This window comes from Panicum hallii, chromosome 4 (genome assembly GCF_002211085.1).
Source record: "Panicum hallii strain FIL2 chromosome 4, PHallii_v3.1, whole genome shotgun sequence".
Taxonomy (NCBI): Eukaryota; Viridiplantae; Streptophyta; class Magnoliopsida; order Poales; family Poaceae; genus Panicum; species Panicum hallii.
The window spans coordinates 51,107,713-51,122,666 of record NC_038045.1 but is presented as its reverse complement, the minus strand read 5'-3'; the positions used below and the strand labels follow the sequence as shown (position 1 = coordinate 51,122,666).

At 46.6% G+C, this 14,954-nt stretch overlaps 4 protein-coding genes across 4 annotated transcripts; 2 read left to right on the top strand and 2 right to left on the bottom strand.

The window, feature by feature from the left end:
- Positions 1-789: 789 nt before the first annotated feature.
- On the bottom strand, positions 790-2,732 carry LOC112888758 (peptide methionine sulfoxide reductase A5). Its single transcript, XM_025955081.1, has 4 exons — positions 2,418-2,732; positions 2,038-2,150; positions 1,389-1,533; positions 790-1,299 (listed from the first exon to the last, which is right to left on the bottom strand). The coding sequence occupies exons 1-4, from the start codon at positions 2,700-2,702 to the stop codon at positions 1,102-1,104; spliced, it is 741 nt and encodes a 246-aa protein (XP_025810866.1). The 5' UTR covers positions 2,703-2,732; the 3' UTR covers positions 790-1,101.
- LOC112888755 (pentatricopeptide repeat-containing protein At2g35030, mitochondrial) lies at positions 1,479-5,978 on the bottom strand. Its single transcript, XM_025955078.1, has 4 exons — positions 3,849-5,978; positions 2,991-3,545; positions 2,038-2,150; positions 1,479-1,533 (listed from the first exon to the last, which is right to left on the bottom strand). The coding sequence occupies exon 1, from the start codon at positions 5,901-5,903 to the stop codon at positions 4,041-4,043; it is 1,863 nt and encodes a 620-aa protein (XP_025810863.1). The 5' UTR covers positions 5,904-5,978; the 3' UTR covers positions 1,479-1,533; positions 2,038-2,150; positions 2,991-3,545; positions 3,849-4,040.
- A 155-nt stretch (positions 5,979-6,133) lies between these two features.
- On the top strand, positions 6,134-10,683 carry LOC112888756. Its single transcript, XM_025955079.1, has 6 exons — positions 6,134-6,455; positions 6,560-7,078; positions 8,595-8,680; positions 8,771-9,081; positions 9,593-9,664; positions 9,746-10,683. The coding sequence occupies exons 1-6, from the start codon at positions 6,260-6,262 to the stop codon at positions 10,413-10,415; spliced, it is 1,854 nt and encodes a 617-aa protein (XP_025810864.1). The 5' UTR covers positions 6,134-6,259; the 3' UTR covers positions 10,416-10,683.
- A 149-nt stretch (positions 10,684-10,832) lies between these two features.
- LOC112888757 (probable CCR4-associated factor 1 homolog 11) lies at positions 10,833-12,159 on the top strand. Its single transcript, XM_025955080.1, has one exon. It carries the CDS (start codon positions 10,974-10,976, stop codon positions 11,925-11,927), a length of 954 nt encoding a protein of 317 aa, XP_025810865.1. The 5' UTR covers positions 10,833-10,973; the 3' UTR covers positions 11,928-12,159.
- Positions 12,160-14,954: the final 2,795 nt, after the last annotated feature.

Here is a 14,954-nt window from a genome sequence, read left to right as displayed (position 1 = left end):
GGCATTGCTCATGAGTTCCACCATCCAACATCACACCTGATGTAGTGTTGCTTCAACTGAAAGTCTGAAACTGGGGTCCCTGGTTTGCTGCAATTTTTTCACACTCTTTGAACTTTACTTCTGTGGAAAGTCACGCTCTTGTTATTTGGTTGGCATGCTAATCAACCCTATTATTCATGAGTTATATTACGATTTAGATTTTGCTGCTAACTAACTGAATTTTTGGTATTTGGCTTATTATATAACCTACTTGTTACTTTGATCAGGACATGAGATGCAATTCTGCCCCCAACGATCTTGCGTTCCTATTTCATTTGGTCTCAAAACAAACGTACACCACGAGTGTTATTTGAGATTTTAGAGGGAACTGAAATTGGATGTTATTGATGTACATTTTTGGATTGCCACATGATCTGGATTTATTTGCATGTCTAGTACTCCAATGATGTGGAAGTTAAACGGGTGCGCGTCATTTGGGTTTGTTTTGGAAGTTTGACGTCGGCTCTACAAAATCTAGTTTTCTGCAACAATTTTTTCCATTACAGGTCGCACCATTTTAGCTGTTGTAATTCTTTTTTGAACTGTCTAGTTAAGATTGAGGCAGATAAATGCAATTGAAGCTGCTTTTTCAGCAAAAATAGAGGCTCTTCTTTTCTGTAGACACATATACTTAACCCTGTCATATAATTTCTGGAGAAAAATTGAATACATGGAATCTTCCCCATCAATAAACCAATATTTCATGGTCATATTCACATGCACCTCAATCACGACCAGCACAAGCTCTGCTGAATAAGAACGAAATATCTATATTTTCACAAATGAACAACCAAAATTACAACGGACAACTACTGTCGGTTCAGTAAGCTTGGACCATGAATTTGGGTTACAAATGGGGTAACACAAACAGCTTCTATAGTCACAATTTCAATGCACATGCTATGCACAACTATATAATCTTTGTGAGCAAAGTGAAGAATGGATGACTGAGGCCATCATGGCAATGGTGCACAGAAGAAATATTCCTAAAATTGTTTTCTGCAAAATCATGCACCTCTCTTGTGTTGCAACAAGCGATTTGAGTCCAGGATCTAGTATCAACTAAATTTCCCTTAAGATGGGCCATCCTTTCTTTGCAATCTCATCAATCTTGGAGCTAATTCTCTTTTGGGTATTCGCAGGGCAGAGCTCAGCAGCATATGCATTCAGCTTTGCAGCTAGTGTTGATGTCAGGAGCTCCTCCTCTGGCAAATTCCCAATCAATTGCAGGAGGAACGGCTTGCGCTTCAGTTCAAATTTCTAGCATAGAAATTCAGCTCATAAAATATAAACAAAACCAGAATACAATGTATCTGGATCCTCAAAGGGAAGCATAGTGGAATTGTTACCTGATGTTCTGGTTCAGCAGGATGAAACGCCCCCAATGGTTGGATCTGTGTGGTAATAACGCTGCTGCGATCTTTAGCTTGTTCTTTTTCTTTGCTAAGAGCAGCCAATCCGGCCTCAATGGTTCCATTAGTGAAGATGACAGATCTGCAGCCATATCAGTGACTCCACAATTAGTCGTAATGTCTTTTGGACATATCCAATCACAAAACAACCATAATGTTCATTCATGTTTCATGAAAATTATTTGCTTAGGATACTAGTGCCCTGATACAACATAACACAAAAAGATGCTTGTCAACCCAATCACTATCAATTTCAGAATACCATGATTTAAAGGAAAAATGGTGGCTTTAATCTGATAGAAGCATCATGCAAGCATTGTAACAAAAATTCACTTACCACAAACTTAGCACAGGACGTTGGTCAATGAAATTTACTATCAGTTTCACAACAACAAAATTAAAGGGAAAAATTGATGGCTTTAGTCTGACAATAGCATCAGCTAAGTAGCGCAACAAAAAATTATCTACCATGGAATGGGCACTGGACACCAAGCAAAGATGATCACAAACTCAATAGACGAAACGTCCATGACAAGTCATGCAAAAAAGCATTACTTTTACCAGAAAGAGACGATAACTCAATTACCTGTACTGGTTGCCAACATCTGGCCCTTGCCCAAACACCTCCCGTGGATCATGACTTGCCCAAAACACGTCCAAAAGCTGCTTGTAGTGAATCAACCGGGGATCATACTCGACCTACATGATTCAAGAGCGGAAACCTATCATTGCCAATTATCATTGCTCACATAACGCTTCAGTGCTTAGTACTTCCAAACTTAAAACGGAACCAACTAAATCAATTAAAAAAACCGGAGCAGGATCTAGCATGTCAACACGCAAGACAAAGCAAGCGTCAATTTCTTTAATCACACGGTTGCACATGAACTGAATGAACCATTTCGATGCATAGGCGAAGTAGTAGAGGGCTAAATAGGCTACTATAATAATGGGTGGGTTTTGCACCTTGACGCACTCGGCGTGGTCGGCGAGGTTGCGGTACTCGGGTTTGGCCTTGGAGCCGCCAGCATAACCAACGGAGGTGCGGATCACGCCGGGAAGGCAGCCAAAAGCCGCCTCCGACCTCCAGAAGCTGCCCAGCGCGAACACCGCGGTGGCCGGCGCTCCCCCGCGCGGCAACGCCGGTCCGCGGACGGCGGCGCCGCGGGCCGGGAGGCGCGCGCCCGAGACCCCGGCGACGAGGAGGACGAGCACCCCTACTACCGCCGCGATGCCTGCGGCGGCGGCCATGGCGTCGGCCGGAGATCGGGATCGGGGACGAGCGTGACCAACCGGCGGGTGGGCTGGGTGGTTGCTCGTCTGTGTGGGACTGACTATTCGAAGAGGTTGTTGGACGGGGGTTGGTGGTGGTGGGCTGATGTGGCAGTTGGGCCGGACAGTGATCCACCCACTAATGAATGGGCCTGAGGATCACGTCTGAGCCCAGATGAGTGAGTGGCTGAAGACAAAATCACATGAGAAGCAGCATTGAAATGTGTCCATGCAATATTTACAATTACAAGCAGGTATACAGTATACCTTCTAAGGCAAAGAATAGCGGATTATTTGTTTGGCACCTTGCGTGCGTACGTCAAAAATCTCCAGCACATCAATTGAAGAACCAGCAGCAGAGCAAACATATCCATATCCATTGTTATTACTCTGGCACATGAAACCGCCTTTCTCTTCCAAAACAACAAGACCAGTGCTCCGGAACTCTTTGCTGCATGTTTGAGATTGGCAAGTTCTCCTCACCTGCACAAGTTAGCTAGTTTCTCCTCACCTGCTCAAGGTAGCTAGTTTCTGAAGTTATTGCTAGTACTGTGTTCATTGCCACCAGGAGATCTGCATGAAAGTTTTTGCTTTTTGGTGTGTCCAAACTTCTTTTGTCAACTGGAGCCTGAGACTGGAAGTCCAAGCTAAGCATGGCCTTTCATCTGCATGCTGAAGGATTGGTAAGCATGGTATGATGCCATGATTGTAAGCACCTTAGCAGCTGAACTTGTTTCCAAGGACTTCACGGCAAAGATGAGTCTGAGGTTGAAATCCATGGATAAGGATAAAGAAAAGTTTCTTGGAGGTGAATCAGACAACCTGCAGGAGAGCACCAGTGTTAAACAATAAGTTAGGATTATATAATTCCTTATATGCCAGTGTGATAAACTCTAATTCCTGACTGTCACCACTAAATACTTCTATTGTTGTAAGATACTGGTACCATTAATCTGAATCAAAAAAGTAACAAGGCCATTCTCCAAACTAGTGTGAGAAGTGCAAAAACGATTATTAGTTATCTGTCGTCTGTGATAACAATCTAAACAATCAAAATAATGGAATGGGCAAAAGAGGAAAATTTAATCTGTTAGCAGTAAAATTTGAGTTCGGAAGAACCATAACCTGAGACAGAAGGTGCTAAAGAAATTAGCAAAGTTGGCAAGGCATGATCCAGAACCCGAGGAGTCAAGATTCAGATGACAAGACAGCCGCTTTATGGACGCCAAACAAACTCTAGAAGGCTGGATTGAATGCTGGAGGTTACTTTGTTTGACTGAATCCTTGCAATTCAAATGAAACGACTTCCGATTGTAACTAAATAGCCACTACCTCCTCATCAACTAGCATATTGTCAGTGGGAACAGTTCCAGCAATCCTCATCATGTGATGGATATCTTGTACCAGACCATTGATCAAGTCAGATTCACTGTGGGACTTATCACGTGATACAAATACATGAACCTTATTTGCCACCTCAATCCAACTGCATCCTGGTTGTTTCTTTAGTCCACGGTTGTTCATCTCTGACCTAATCTGTGCTGCTTCTTTCCACTTACCAGCAGAAGCATAGATGTTAGACAGGAGAGTATAGGTTCCAGCATTGTCAGGTTCTGCTTCTAAGAGACTTCTAGCTGCCAAATTGCCAATGCTCACATTTCCATGTGCATTACACCCACCTAGAAGGGCACTCCAGACAGAACCTGATGCAGGCTTAATCTTAAGGCAGTGAATTAACCTTTTGGCATCATCAAGCCGTCCTGCTCGGCTACAAAGATCAATCAAGCTAGTATAATGTTCATCACGCACTGCAACTGACCTATCTTTAACCATTGATTCAAAGATCTTAAGCCCTTCATCAACCAAACCAGAGTGGCTACATGCTGAGAGCAACACCACATATGTGACATCATTAGGCTTATATCCATTTTCTTGCATCTTGTCATACAGGAGTATAGCTTCTATGCCAACACCATGATGCGCATATGCCGCAATGATTCCATTCCAAGAGATCAAGTCCTTCTCCCTAGAAAGATCAAACAACTTTCTTGCCAACCCAATTTCACCACACTTGGAATATACATTCATCAGGGCGGACTCGACAAAAGTATCAAACTGAACTGCTGTTTTGCATATCATTTGATGCACCTGCTGCCCTTCACAGAGTGCCGCAAGGTTGCTGCATGCATCAAGAGCACCCAAAAATGTCACCTTGTTTGGTCTGATACCTGCCGTAAGCATACCGTTAAAGAAACCCAATGCCATTTCACTTTGCATGCCCTGCAAGTAACCGTTCATCATGGTAGTCCACGTGACAACATTCCTTTCAGGCGCCTCATCAAATAGCTCCCGTGCCCTCCTCAAATCTTTTCTCTGGATAAAACCGTTAATCATAATGTTCCAAGAAGCAACATCCCTCCTGTGCATCTTCATGAACAAATCCAGCGCTTCATCAATCCTGTCATTACTTAAGTACCCAGAGATCATGGCATTCCAAGAAACCACATTCCTGTTTGGCATGACATCGAACAACACTCGAGCTTCATCAACATTACCGTACCGCGCAATGCCGGTAACCATGGTCGTATAAGCCATCACATCCCTATCTGGCATTCTTGCAAACAGCTCTCGCGCATTATCCACGCTCCCTGACCGCACCAGTCCGGCCAGCAGAATGTTCCACGAGCCAGCATCCCTCACCGGCATGCGGTCAAACAGCGCGCGAGCATCATCCACCCGGCCCGCCGCGACGTACGCCTCCAACATCGTGTTCCAGGAGACGACGTTCCGCTGGGGCATCCGCTCGAACAGCGCCTCAGCCTCGTCGACGTGGCGGGCGCGCGCGTACCCGGAGAGGAGCGCCGTCCAGGTGACCACGTTCCGGCGCGCGTCGGGGCGGTCGAACAGCGCCCGCGCGTCGCGCAGCATCCCCCGCCGCGCGTACGCCGACACCATCGCCGTCCAGGCCACCACGTCCCGGTCGGGCATCCCGTCGAACAGCCTGCGCGCGTCCCACACGCGCCCCTCCGCGGCCAGCTCCACGATGCGGCGGCTCGGGTCCTCCATGCGCTCCAGCCCCACGGCAACGGCGGAGGCACTCGCGCTACGGTAGGCGCCGGCGGCGGCAAGCCGGAGCCGCGGCGAGGAGCGGAGCCGGCGCAGCGCCGCCGAAGCCACCATACTTGGCAGACCAGACGAAGTGACTCAGTGCCAGCCAGTCCCGAAGCCGTCAGCCCCGTCACGTTCTGTTTCCTCTCCCCGTCAAAGCTTCAGATCCTAACCGTCCGATCCTGCCACCGGCGGCTACGATTTCTGGGTCCCACCCGCCAGAGCCTAACGCGGCTGCCGAGGCGTTGGCTCTGTACGGCAAAACCGGTAGGCTATCTATACGGAAGCGCACCCAAACCTTTGCCGAAAGGCGAAGCGTCGAATCGAAATCGAGGCCAGCGAGGCGGCGGCGAAAGGGGAGTGGCGGCGAGGGGCCCACGCGTCAGAGACAGAGCGGGGGAATTCCTCACCACCGGCGGGCGACGGCCATGGCGTCCTCCTCCTCCTCCTCCGGCGGCGGCGGTGGCGGCGCCGATCCGATGGCGCTCGTGCAGGGGTACACGGCCGAGGAGCTGGCCATCGCGGGGGAGTTCCTCACCACCTGGCTCCCCTTCCTCTCCGCGGGCCTCTGCCCCTCCTGCGTCGAGTCGCTCCGCGGCCGCGTCGACTCCTTGCTTCCGCGAGGTAACCGCCGGCCGCCATGTTTGGGATTCTGTGTAGCCGTACACTTGTGTTACTAGGGTTTTTTGGTTAGTTCTTGTGCCTGACGCCCAACCAACCCCGCGCAGAGGAGGAATCGCCGCCGACGCCGACGCCGACGCTTCAGATCGATCAGATTGAGCCGACCGGGTGGGACTCGGATCCCGCTCCCCAGAAGCATCCGCCTTTCGAGCCCAGCGGATGGGATTCGGATCCGCCCCCGCACCCGCCCCCGCCGCCGCAGCAGCAGCCGGCGCCGGCGCCGGCGGAGAAACCGAGGATGTCGTGGGCGGACATGGCTCAGGAGGACGAGCTCGCCGCGGCGGCGGAGGAGGACGCGGCGGCCGCGGCGGCTGATGACGGGGAGGAGGGGGGCGAGGTTGGGAGGCCCAAGGTGCAGCTGACGAGGGACCAGCGGGAACAGAGGAGGTTCAAGAACGTGGTGCGGAAGAAGGATTTCATCTGCCTCGAGAGAGTTAATGGCCGCCTCGTCAACATCCTTGAGGGCCTTGAGCTTCATGCTGGTGTGTTCAGCTCAGCTGAGCAGCGGCGCATTGTTGAATGCGTGTATGACCTCCAGGAGAGAGGCAGGCGTGGGGAGCTCGGAGGTGAGTGTCACTTGATTCTTCTATTTGGCCTGATTTGGTTTGACCCGGAAATCGGGGGTTGAAGTCATTGGATTTTCATAATGACTAGGCATTGGAGAAATGTTTGGATAAAGTTAACTTTAGCTCAGGGCTAGTGACAAAATTCATCAATTCAAAGTTCCACAGTTATATGTTACCATATGAGGTCAACTATATTGTACCAGAACTATCCCCTTGACTATGACTATTATCGAAAAACCTAACTGATAATAATATTGAAAATCATTTCTCTTTTCAAATGCAACCTATATATTTGTTTTATTACACACATGACTCATGAACATGGTTTTTGACGTGTTGTGGCGTCCATTGCCATTGGACCCCCTAGGTGACAAGGTGTAGTTAGGACTTTTTGTGTGTCCTGTCATCCTGTGGCATTGGGGATACACCTTGACACCTAGGACGCCTCAAAAACCATGCATGAGACTGCTACACCAGTGCTTGCCTGTTTGTACAAACCATAAGCCTTAGCATTCTAGCATAACTAATTCAGCACCATTTAGTATTGTCCACGCATTTTTCTGCTTTCCTTATCTCACGTGCTTGTAGATCAATTGTAGTTTTTCACATTGGCATTTGCAAGCAAACAAACATGCCCACCTTACTGTATTTCTGCCAGCCCTGGATCCAACTTTTACCAGGAGTGCAGTATATTAGTAGTGGAGTGGGGCAGTGGGCTGTCCTCAACTTTGGTTCAGATAAATCCCTAAATGCACTTTGTTCTTCATATTTCAGAAAATGAGATATTTTGTTGGAACCATACAGAAATGCATTATGTATAATGGAATGTCCACATTCATGCGACCCTGTTTCTCTTAGTGTGAGCTGATTGCACATGCCATATTTTTGTGTATCTGACTCCGTGGAGCGTGGGGCACCAAGGACATTTTTACATATATAGAATAGTGTGCAAACTGAAGCCAATATATTATTACAGTGCTAGACTGTGTATTTATAAGATTGAGATGACTTTCGTGACTCCACACATTCACCATGAACAGGCATGTAATTACAGCTTGACTTTGCATGGCAAGCTTTGAGAAGACAATCATACAAACTTCTCAGTGACAAGTCAAGCTAGTGGATGTTATAAATTCGTCTTTTACTGAATCACATTATATTTATTTCTGTTCCTCCTTCGTGGGGTGGCATGATGTCTTAATCAAATTAATCCAATTTTATCAAATGATTGCTGTTGTTGTTTTAACTTAATTAATATTTTAGGTGAAAGCAGAAATAGAAAATAAATAAATCGGACTCCTAATTCTAATGCAATTTTACGATTGTTATACTTCCTAATCTCAAACTGTATAATAATGTTAGAGTATTACGCTCATAATGTTTTCTTCTATTGATACTCAAATATTAATGTAGTATTATTGTAGATTGTATGAAACTGTTAAGTTGCAGTTGTTTGTTTGCCATATTTAGCTTTCTATTCTGTGTCTGAATCCAGTTATGTTTCCTTTCATGTCAGATCGCACATACACTGAACCCCAAAAATGGATGCGTGGTAAAGGCCGGGTAACAATCCAATTTGGATGCTGTTACAATTATGCTACGGTACTTTCCTCTGAGAATTCCATCATCTTGTAAACTACATGTAACATTGTTGAGCCTCATCTGTGAATCTAAATGAAATCTTCGTGGCAGGATAAGAATGGAAATCCACCAGGCATTATACAAACCATTGTTTCTGATCCAATGCCTGATCTCTTTAAAACTATGATTAAAAGACTGGTACGATGGCAGGTTCTGCCGCCGACTTGTGTACCAGACAGCTGCATTGTAAATATATATGAACCTGCAGATTGCATCCCACCACATATAGATAGCCATGATTTTGTTCGGCCATTTTGTACCGTTTCTTTCCTCAGCGAATGCAACATTCTTTTTGGATCTAACCTGAGAGCTTCTGCCCCTGGAGAATTCACTGGTTCAATCGCGATCCCTCTCCCTGTCGGGTACATATCTTGCCATGTTCTTTCCTTCTGCTAGTTGATTTCTTATTACGGTAGTTGCACTTATTTATAATTATATACTATTTGGATAGTTGGAAAATTGATTTTATTTCTTTGCATTTGAAAGTTGTGAATATATACGATTTTGAAGACTTTAGTAGCTCATTTGACTTCTATGAATGATTTGTTGCTGCACGGTACAGTTTTTAATAAAATTGTTTTCTTTGGGTCTGTAGCTTTTCAGAAGTTTTTGTTCCAAGGTCTATTTTCTAGTGATTTGTTTTTACGGATCTTGTTTTGCTGCGGTTTGCTGCAAAGGTCTATTTTTAACAGTTCATTTTTGTTTGTGTATCTTGTTTCTATTTAAATTACCAGAGCCAGTTATATCTGTAATTTAACATTATATTCAAAGTAGTATCTTTGTTTTCTAGTGGTACAGTTCACAAAACTAGTATTTATAAATCATAAGGCCATCAGTTTAAATGTGCAGCTTACTAAATATGAACATTCACAGGTCTGTGCTTGTCTTGAATGGCAATGGTGCTGATGTAGCAAAGCATTGTGTTCCAGCAGTCCCGACCAAAAGGTTTGCGCTCATCTGTTGTATTTTTTCAGAACTTATTGGACCTTCGCATTCAAAATCTGATGCACTACTTTCTAAAAACAGGATATCCATTACCTTCAGAAAAATGGACCCAGCAAAGTGTCCATTCAATTTTAAAGATGATCCGGAACTGCTTAACCTTACACCTCTAGGGACAGTTGTGCAAGAAGCTGGCAGATCATCAAATGAAGGCAAGAGCAAGCTACCTGATGTCCAAACAACAAATCTGAGCAAAGTATCCAGAGGCAAGAGGTCTAAAGGAAGAACATCTGCTGGGAAAGTTGGAAGTGGCATTCTTGGAGACCAACCTCCTGGGCATGATGAAGCCCCTGCAGTAGAAGTTCTGTCACGGCAAGGTCTGCATGACCAGCGCCCTGTCTCTGCGTCAAGTGCTGAGAGAGAAAGGAACTCTGGCGGCTGGTCAAGAGAACCAAGATATCAATCTAATGCTCTTGGCATGCAGGCTAAGGTGGATGATATCAGAGAGTGGCCACGTCGGTTGGCACAAGAGAGACGGTATGGCAATGGCACTAATTCCAGTGAAGATGGTGCGGAATCTGGGGAAAGGAGACCGCGGGTGGAGCATAGACAGATCTCGTTGATAAACCGAACAATTAACGATGACATGGATCCCCTTTCAATCACAAGCCGTGAATCAGTTGACCAGGCTCGTGCTAGCGTGCGAACCTTGTATAACAAGCCAAGGAGGACCAGAGTAGGCCTGGATGATTGAGCCATGATCATGCCTGCGAAATCTTTTGTGGAAAGAGCCCTGGACATCTGAAAGGATATTTAATTTGTATATTGCATTGGGTGATACGGAAGCACCAAAAGATAGCGTAGAACTTCTCGTGGTAGACGTGTATTGAATGGACTAGGAACAAAGTTTGTTGCAAGATAACAGGCTCCTGCTCTTTTGTAGATAAAAGTGTCTCTACCGGATGTTGTAATTTTGACTGTGCATTGGTGATTGATGACTGCTCAACAATTTGATAGTACAATGGAATCATGATTGTGCCATTGGTGACCGTCGCAGGGTGGAAACCCTAGACGAGTCCGATCGTTGCTGATTTGGAGTCCGATTGCTCGTCGGGTTGCGGTTTGTGGTTTCAGGATGGGAAAAATATCAGGGTTGGAGCCGAGTTGGAGTCTTAGCCCTGGTCCGCTTCGGCAATCCGAGGTCGGCACGCCTCCCCGTATCTTGCGCCGCCACCATAAAACCAGGAGGCGGCCACGATTCAACACCACGAAGCGAACTCGGGCGAATCACCTGTGCTCTTGAGCCACGACGATGCCCTCCCGCGATGGCGGCCCTGCCGTCATCCACCCTCAACCGCCGCCTCCGCCGCCGCCGCCTCTGCCGTCGTCCAGCTTCGCGCACTTCGTTCCCCAGTACCACCCCGCCATGGTGCCGTACGCGCCGCAGCCCGCGCAGCTGGTGTACTCGCCCTCGAGCGCCGCCGCCGCCGCCAAGGCCGAGGTCCGGGACGTGTGGGCCGGGAACTTCGAGGAGGAGCTCTCCAACATCGCGGCGCTGCTGCCCTACTACCCCTGCGTGTGCGTGGACACGGAGTTCCCCGGCGCCGTGCACGACTCGGGCACGCCGCGCTACCTCCGCGGCCCGCGCGAGAGCTACGCGCTGGTGAAGAGGAACGTCGACGACCTCAAGCTGCTCCAGGTGGGGTTCGCGCTGTCGGGCGCCGCCGGCCGCTGCCCCGTCGCGTGGCAGTTCAACGTCCGGGGCTTCGACCCCGCGCGCGACCCGCACGCGCCGGCCTCCATCGCCATGCTCCGCGCGCAGGGCATGGACTTCGCCACGCTGCGCGAGTTCGGCGTCCGCCCGGACGACTTTGCCGCCGGGTTCTACCGCTGCGGCCTCGGCTGCGGGCAGCTCACCTGGGCGGCGTTCGCCGGCGCCTACGACTTCGCGTACGTCGCCAAGGTGCTCACCGGCGGCCGCCCGCTGCCGGACACGCTGGACGGGTTCCACGCCCTGGTCCAGGGGCTCTTCGGGCCCAAGGTGCTCGACGTGAAGCACCTCGCGAGGTGCTGCGGCCACGGCGGCATCCGCGGGGGGCTGGAGCAGGTGGCCGCCGCGCTCGGCGTCAAGCGCGCCGCCGGCCGCGCGCACTGCGCCGGCTCCGACAGCCTGCTCACCATCGACGTGCTCCTGGCGATGGTGGACCGGTTCTTCAGGAACAGCAGCGTGCTCTCGCACGCCGGCACCATCGTAGACTTAGCGTAGCTTGTAGCTACTGGGATTAGTGTAGTTTGTACTGCAGGCATGCTAATTTGTACTCCTTTTGTTCCAAATTATAGGTCCAAATTAAAATTGTAGATTCAAATTATAGGTCATTTTGATATTTCTTGCTATGTATTTAGATATGGTATATATTTAGATACATAGTAAAAATTATGCATCTAGAAATATCAAAACGACCTATAATTTGGAACGGAGGAAATACAAATTATTGTTAGGAAGTTGGATTGATTAAAGAGTCTCGTTTTACTTTCTTTGTATGCATATGGTCTTATGTGTGTTTTTATCGACTATAACATGAACTCTCAAAAAACTAGAGCAACAACTGATTCGGTAATAGGCACAGGTGACGACCTAACAATTTTTTTGCTTCTACTAACTACTGTCAGATACTAACACTATTGCATTACATAAACATCAATCTGAATCACACATGTATCCTAATTCGCATAGCTCGCGCTCCTCAATTTTTTCGCCGGCCGAGGCGGGCCGTCGGATGCTCGACACGCATCGCTGGCACAGACGCCGATGATCACCGTCGCCCGCCCAGCTCAAATTTGGGGCCAGCCCTAGCCGCTAAGTGGGGTAGAGGAGGAAAAGAGGGAGGAGACCGCCGTGGCCGTACACCCTGACGAGCCTGCCTACCCTGCTGCCCAGGACGTGGTCTTCTCGCTGCCTGTGTGTATGAACCCCAGTAGGTAGAGCATGATGTCACTATCCTGAGCCCGCCGGTTGCAGCAGTAGTAAAGGTGCCGCCATGGGCATAGTTTCGCTACCGCTGCCCCACCACCATCCCAAACCTCCATATGCTGTTGAGGGTCGGAAGTCATTGCGGCGTTTCATCGAACGCCCACTGGGCGTAGGCATCGGCTGTCCTCAAAACCCCACCAAAACCCCCACAGATGACCACACGACAAACTTCCACACGAAAGCCGCACAAGATCATGTGCTTGCTCTGCTTCGGTAATCGGTACCGTCGCTGACTTGGCATTCTCTTAAGAGTTTGGTGTGGCTAATTATCTTATTTATTTTGTTTGTCAGGACAAAAAGTGTCATTGTCAATGCATTCAAAAGGTATATTCCCGCTGACAGTTACCTTCATGGGACAGAAATTACTGTCAACTGCTACAATTTTCCTATTTTTGAAAAGTAAAATTACTTTACTCGCAGTGAAAATGTGTCTACTGTTCCCTCAATATGTGAGTATTTGACCGTTAATAATAATTTCAGGAAAGAGATGCTGTTTGAATTTCTGGTGAACAACCCGCAAGTGGTTGCTTTCATACTGCATACCAATGTTGCCACACCTGTGTGCACAGCAGAGGGATGTAACCTTTTCCAAGGCTTTGTTGCTTTTGTGCTAACAATGCACAAGAGGAGGCTCATTTTGGCTGGGAATTCCCAAGCGACGGATCTGGTTGTGCTTACTGTAAATGGGCATCATGAATATCAAATTCTAAAAAAAACCTTCTCCAGGTCTGAATCATGACACTATGACCAAAGACTTCAAGCGCCTTGCTGATATTTTTCTACATGGATATACTCTTGCTACCAATAGCAACAAGAATGACCCGCCATTCATTTTGAACCTTTGCAATGCCTTTGCGTAATATCTCTGCTGACGTTCCTGCTAACTTGAAGTCCGTGGAGAGATTCAGCACATTTATTGCAACCACATTGCTTTTCTTCCTGCACTTAACCGCTCCAATCTCATTAACAACCTAATGAGAGTGTACAGGGCGCTAAGTCCCAATGAACAAGCCAAATTTGTGACCTGTGTTGATCAATATAATCCTCCAACTCAACAACAGACCGACCGGAGAAAAAAGGTGCTTATGCTTAAGGTTTTTTATGATGTATACCAGAATCGCCTAGCGAAGGGGAGGTCGAGGAATTTTGGGAGTTTTTATAATATTTCTGGAATGGAACTGCTGAGGTATCAAAGAAACTTCGTAATGCATGGTGTAGACCATCTGAAGGTATGTTGTTCAAGCTTCCTAACTTAAGAGTTAAGACGTGGGGTACAATGTCCATATTTATATTGTGTGTTATTTTTTTATACTTATATAAATATAGTTGATGTTTTGTCTCTTGCACCCTATTTATTTGTCCGCTATCTTTTTAATTCCATGGTGTTCTTTATCATTGAATCTATTACTGGCGGAAGCTAATATAAATTTAAAATATCCATCCTGTCCTCTTTTCTCTGGATTCTTATCTTTTAGAACTCCATTTAGGACCCATCAACTTTATCAAGGAAAGTGCTAAGAACCTCAACCCCCCTCGTGATCTAAATGCTCTACATTAAACTGTTATGTCATACATGGTGGCCACATTTATAGGTTTGTCTTGTGGTAAGATGAGATGTACATTGCTTGGTGCTGTTGGTCCTAGCAAGTGAATAGTTGTTTTAAATGAAAATAAAGGTTTATCAACTATTCAATGAAAAAACTAAAAATCATAAACACATAGGAGCATACAATCTTCATATACTTTGGAAGTTGTGAGCATTCATAGAATTTTTCTTTGAGCTTTCTAACTCCGTTCTTTCTTTACATGTGTATCTCAACATATGTTGTGCTTACTCCAAGACTTTAGCCATGAGCAAGTTATTGATCAGTGGGTTTCTATGGATATTTAAAACCAATCACATTGTAGTTCTCCTAACAAAGCATAAAAAATATCTTTCATATAACCACAATCAAACATGTACACTATCTCATTTCACGTAGTAATGAAAATATCTTTTGTGTATAAAATCTTTTATCTAGAAATATCTATAAAAGTAATGATATTTAAATATACTATCTTGTAAGAATGATATACCTATTTGATTTAAATAACAATAGGAAATTTTCTTTGCGGGGTAAAGATTTTTTGAGAAAATTTTTTGAATGCCATTGGAAATTATACCCCTCTCTCTTATATGCCACTGAAAAAATCGAACTCGCTTGCCATTGTTTTAAATTTTCAATTCCTTTTGTGCTACCGTCCCATTATGCCACTGACCTC

Bases quoted from the DNA above. Each gene is read 5' to 3' on its own strand.
- LOC112888755 (XM_025955078.1), bottom strand. From the start codon at position 5,903: ATGGTGGCTTCGGCGGCGCTGCGCCGGCTCCGCTCCTCGCCGCGGCTC.
- LOC112888757 (XM_025955080.1), top strand. From the start codon at position 10,974: ATGCCCTCCCGCGATGGCGGCCCTGCCGTCATCCACCCTCAACCGCCG.
- LOC112888756 (XM_025955079.1), top strand. From the start codon at position 6,260: ATGGCGTCCTCCTCCTCCTCCTCCGGCGGCGGCGGTGGCGGCGCCGAT. The intron at 9,082-9,592 runs GTACATATCTTG...GAACATTCACAG, and splicing joins GCGATCCCTCTCCCTGTCGG to GTCTGTGCTTGTCTTGAATG. The intron at 9,665-9,745 runs GTTTGCGCTCAT...TTCTAAAAACAG, and splicing joins CCAGCAGTCCCGACCAAAAG to GATATCCATTACCTTCAGAA.
- LOC112888758 (XM_025955081.1), bottom strand. From the start codon at position 2,702: ATGGCCGCCGCCGCAGGCATCGCGGCGGTAGTAGGGGTGCTCGTCCTC. The intron at 2,151-2,417 runs GTGCAAAACCCA...TGAATCATGTAG, and splicing joins ACCACGCCGAGTGCGTCAAG to GTCGAGTATGATCCCCGGTT. The intron at 1,300-1,388 runs GTAACAATTCCA...TTTCTATGCTAG, and splicing joins CTGCTGAACCAGAACATCAG to AAATTTGAACTGAAGCGCAA.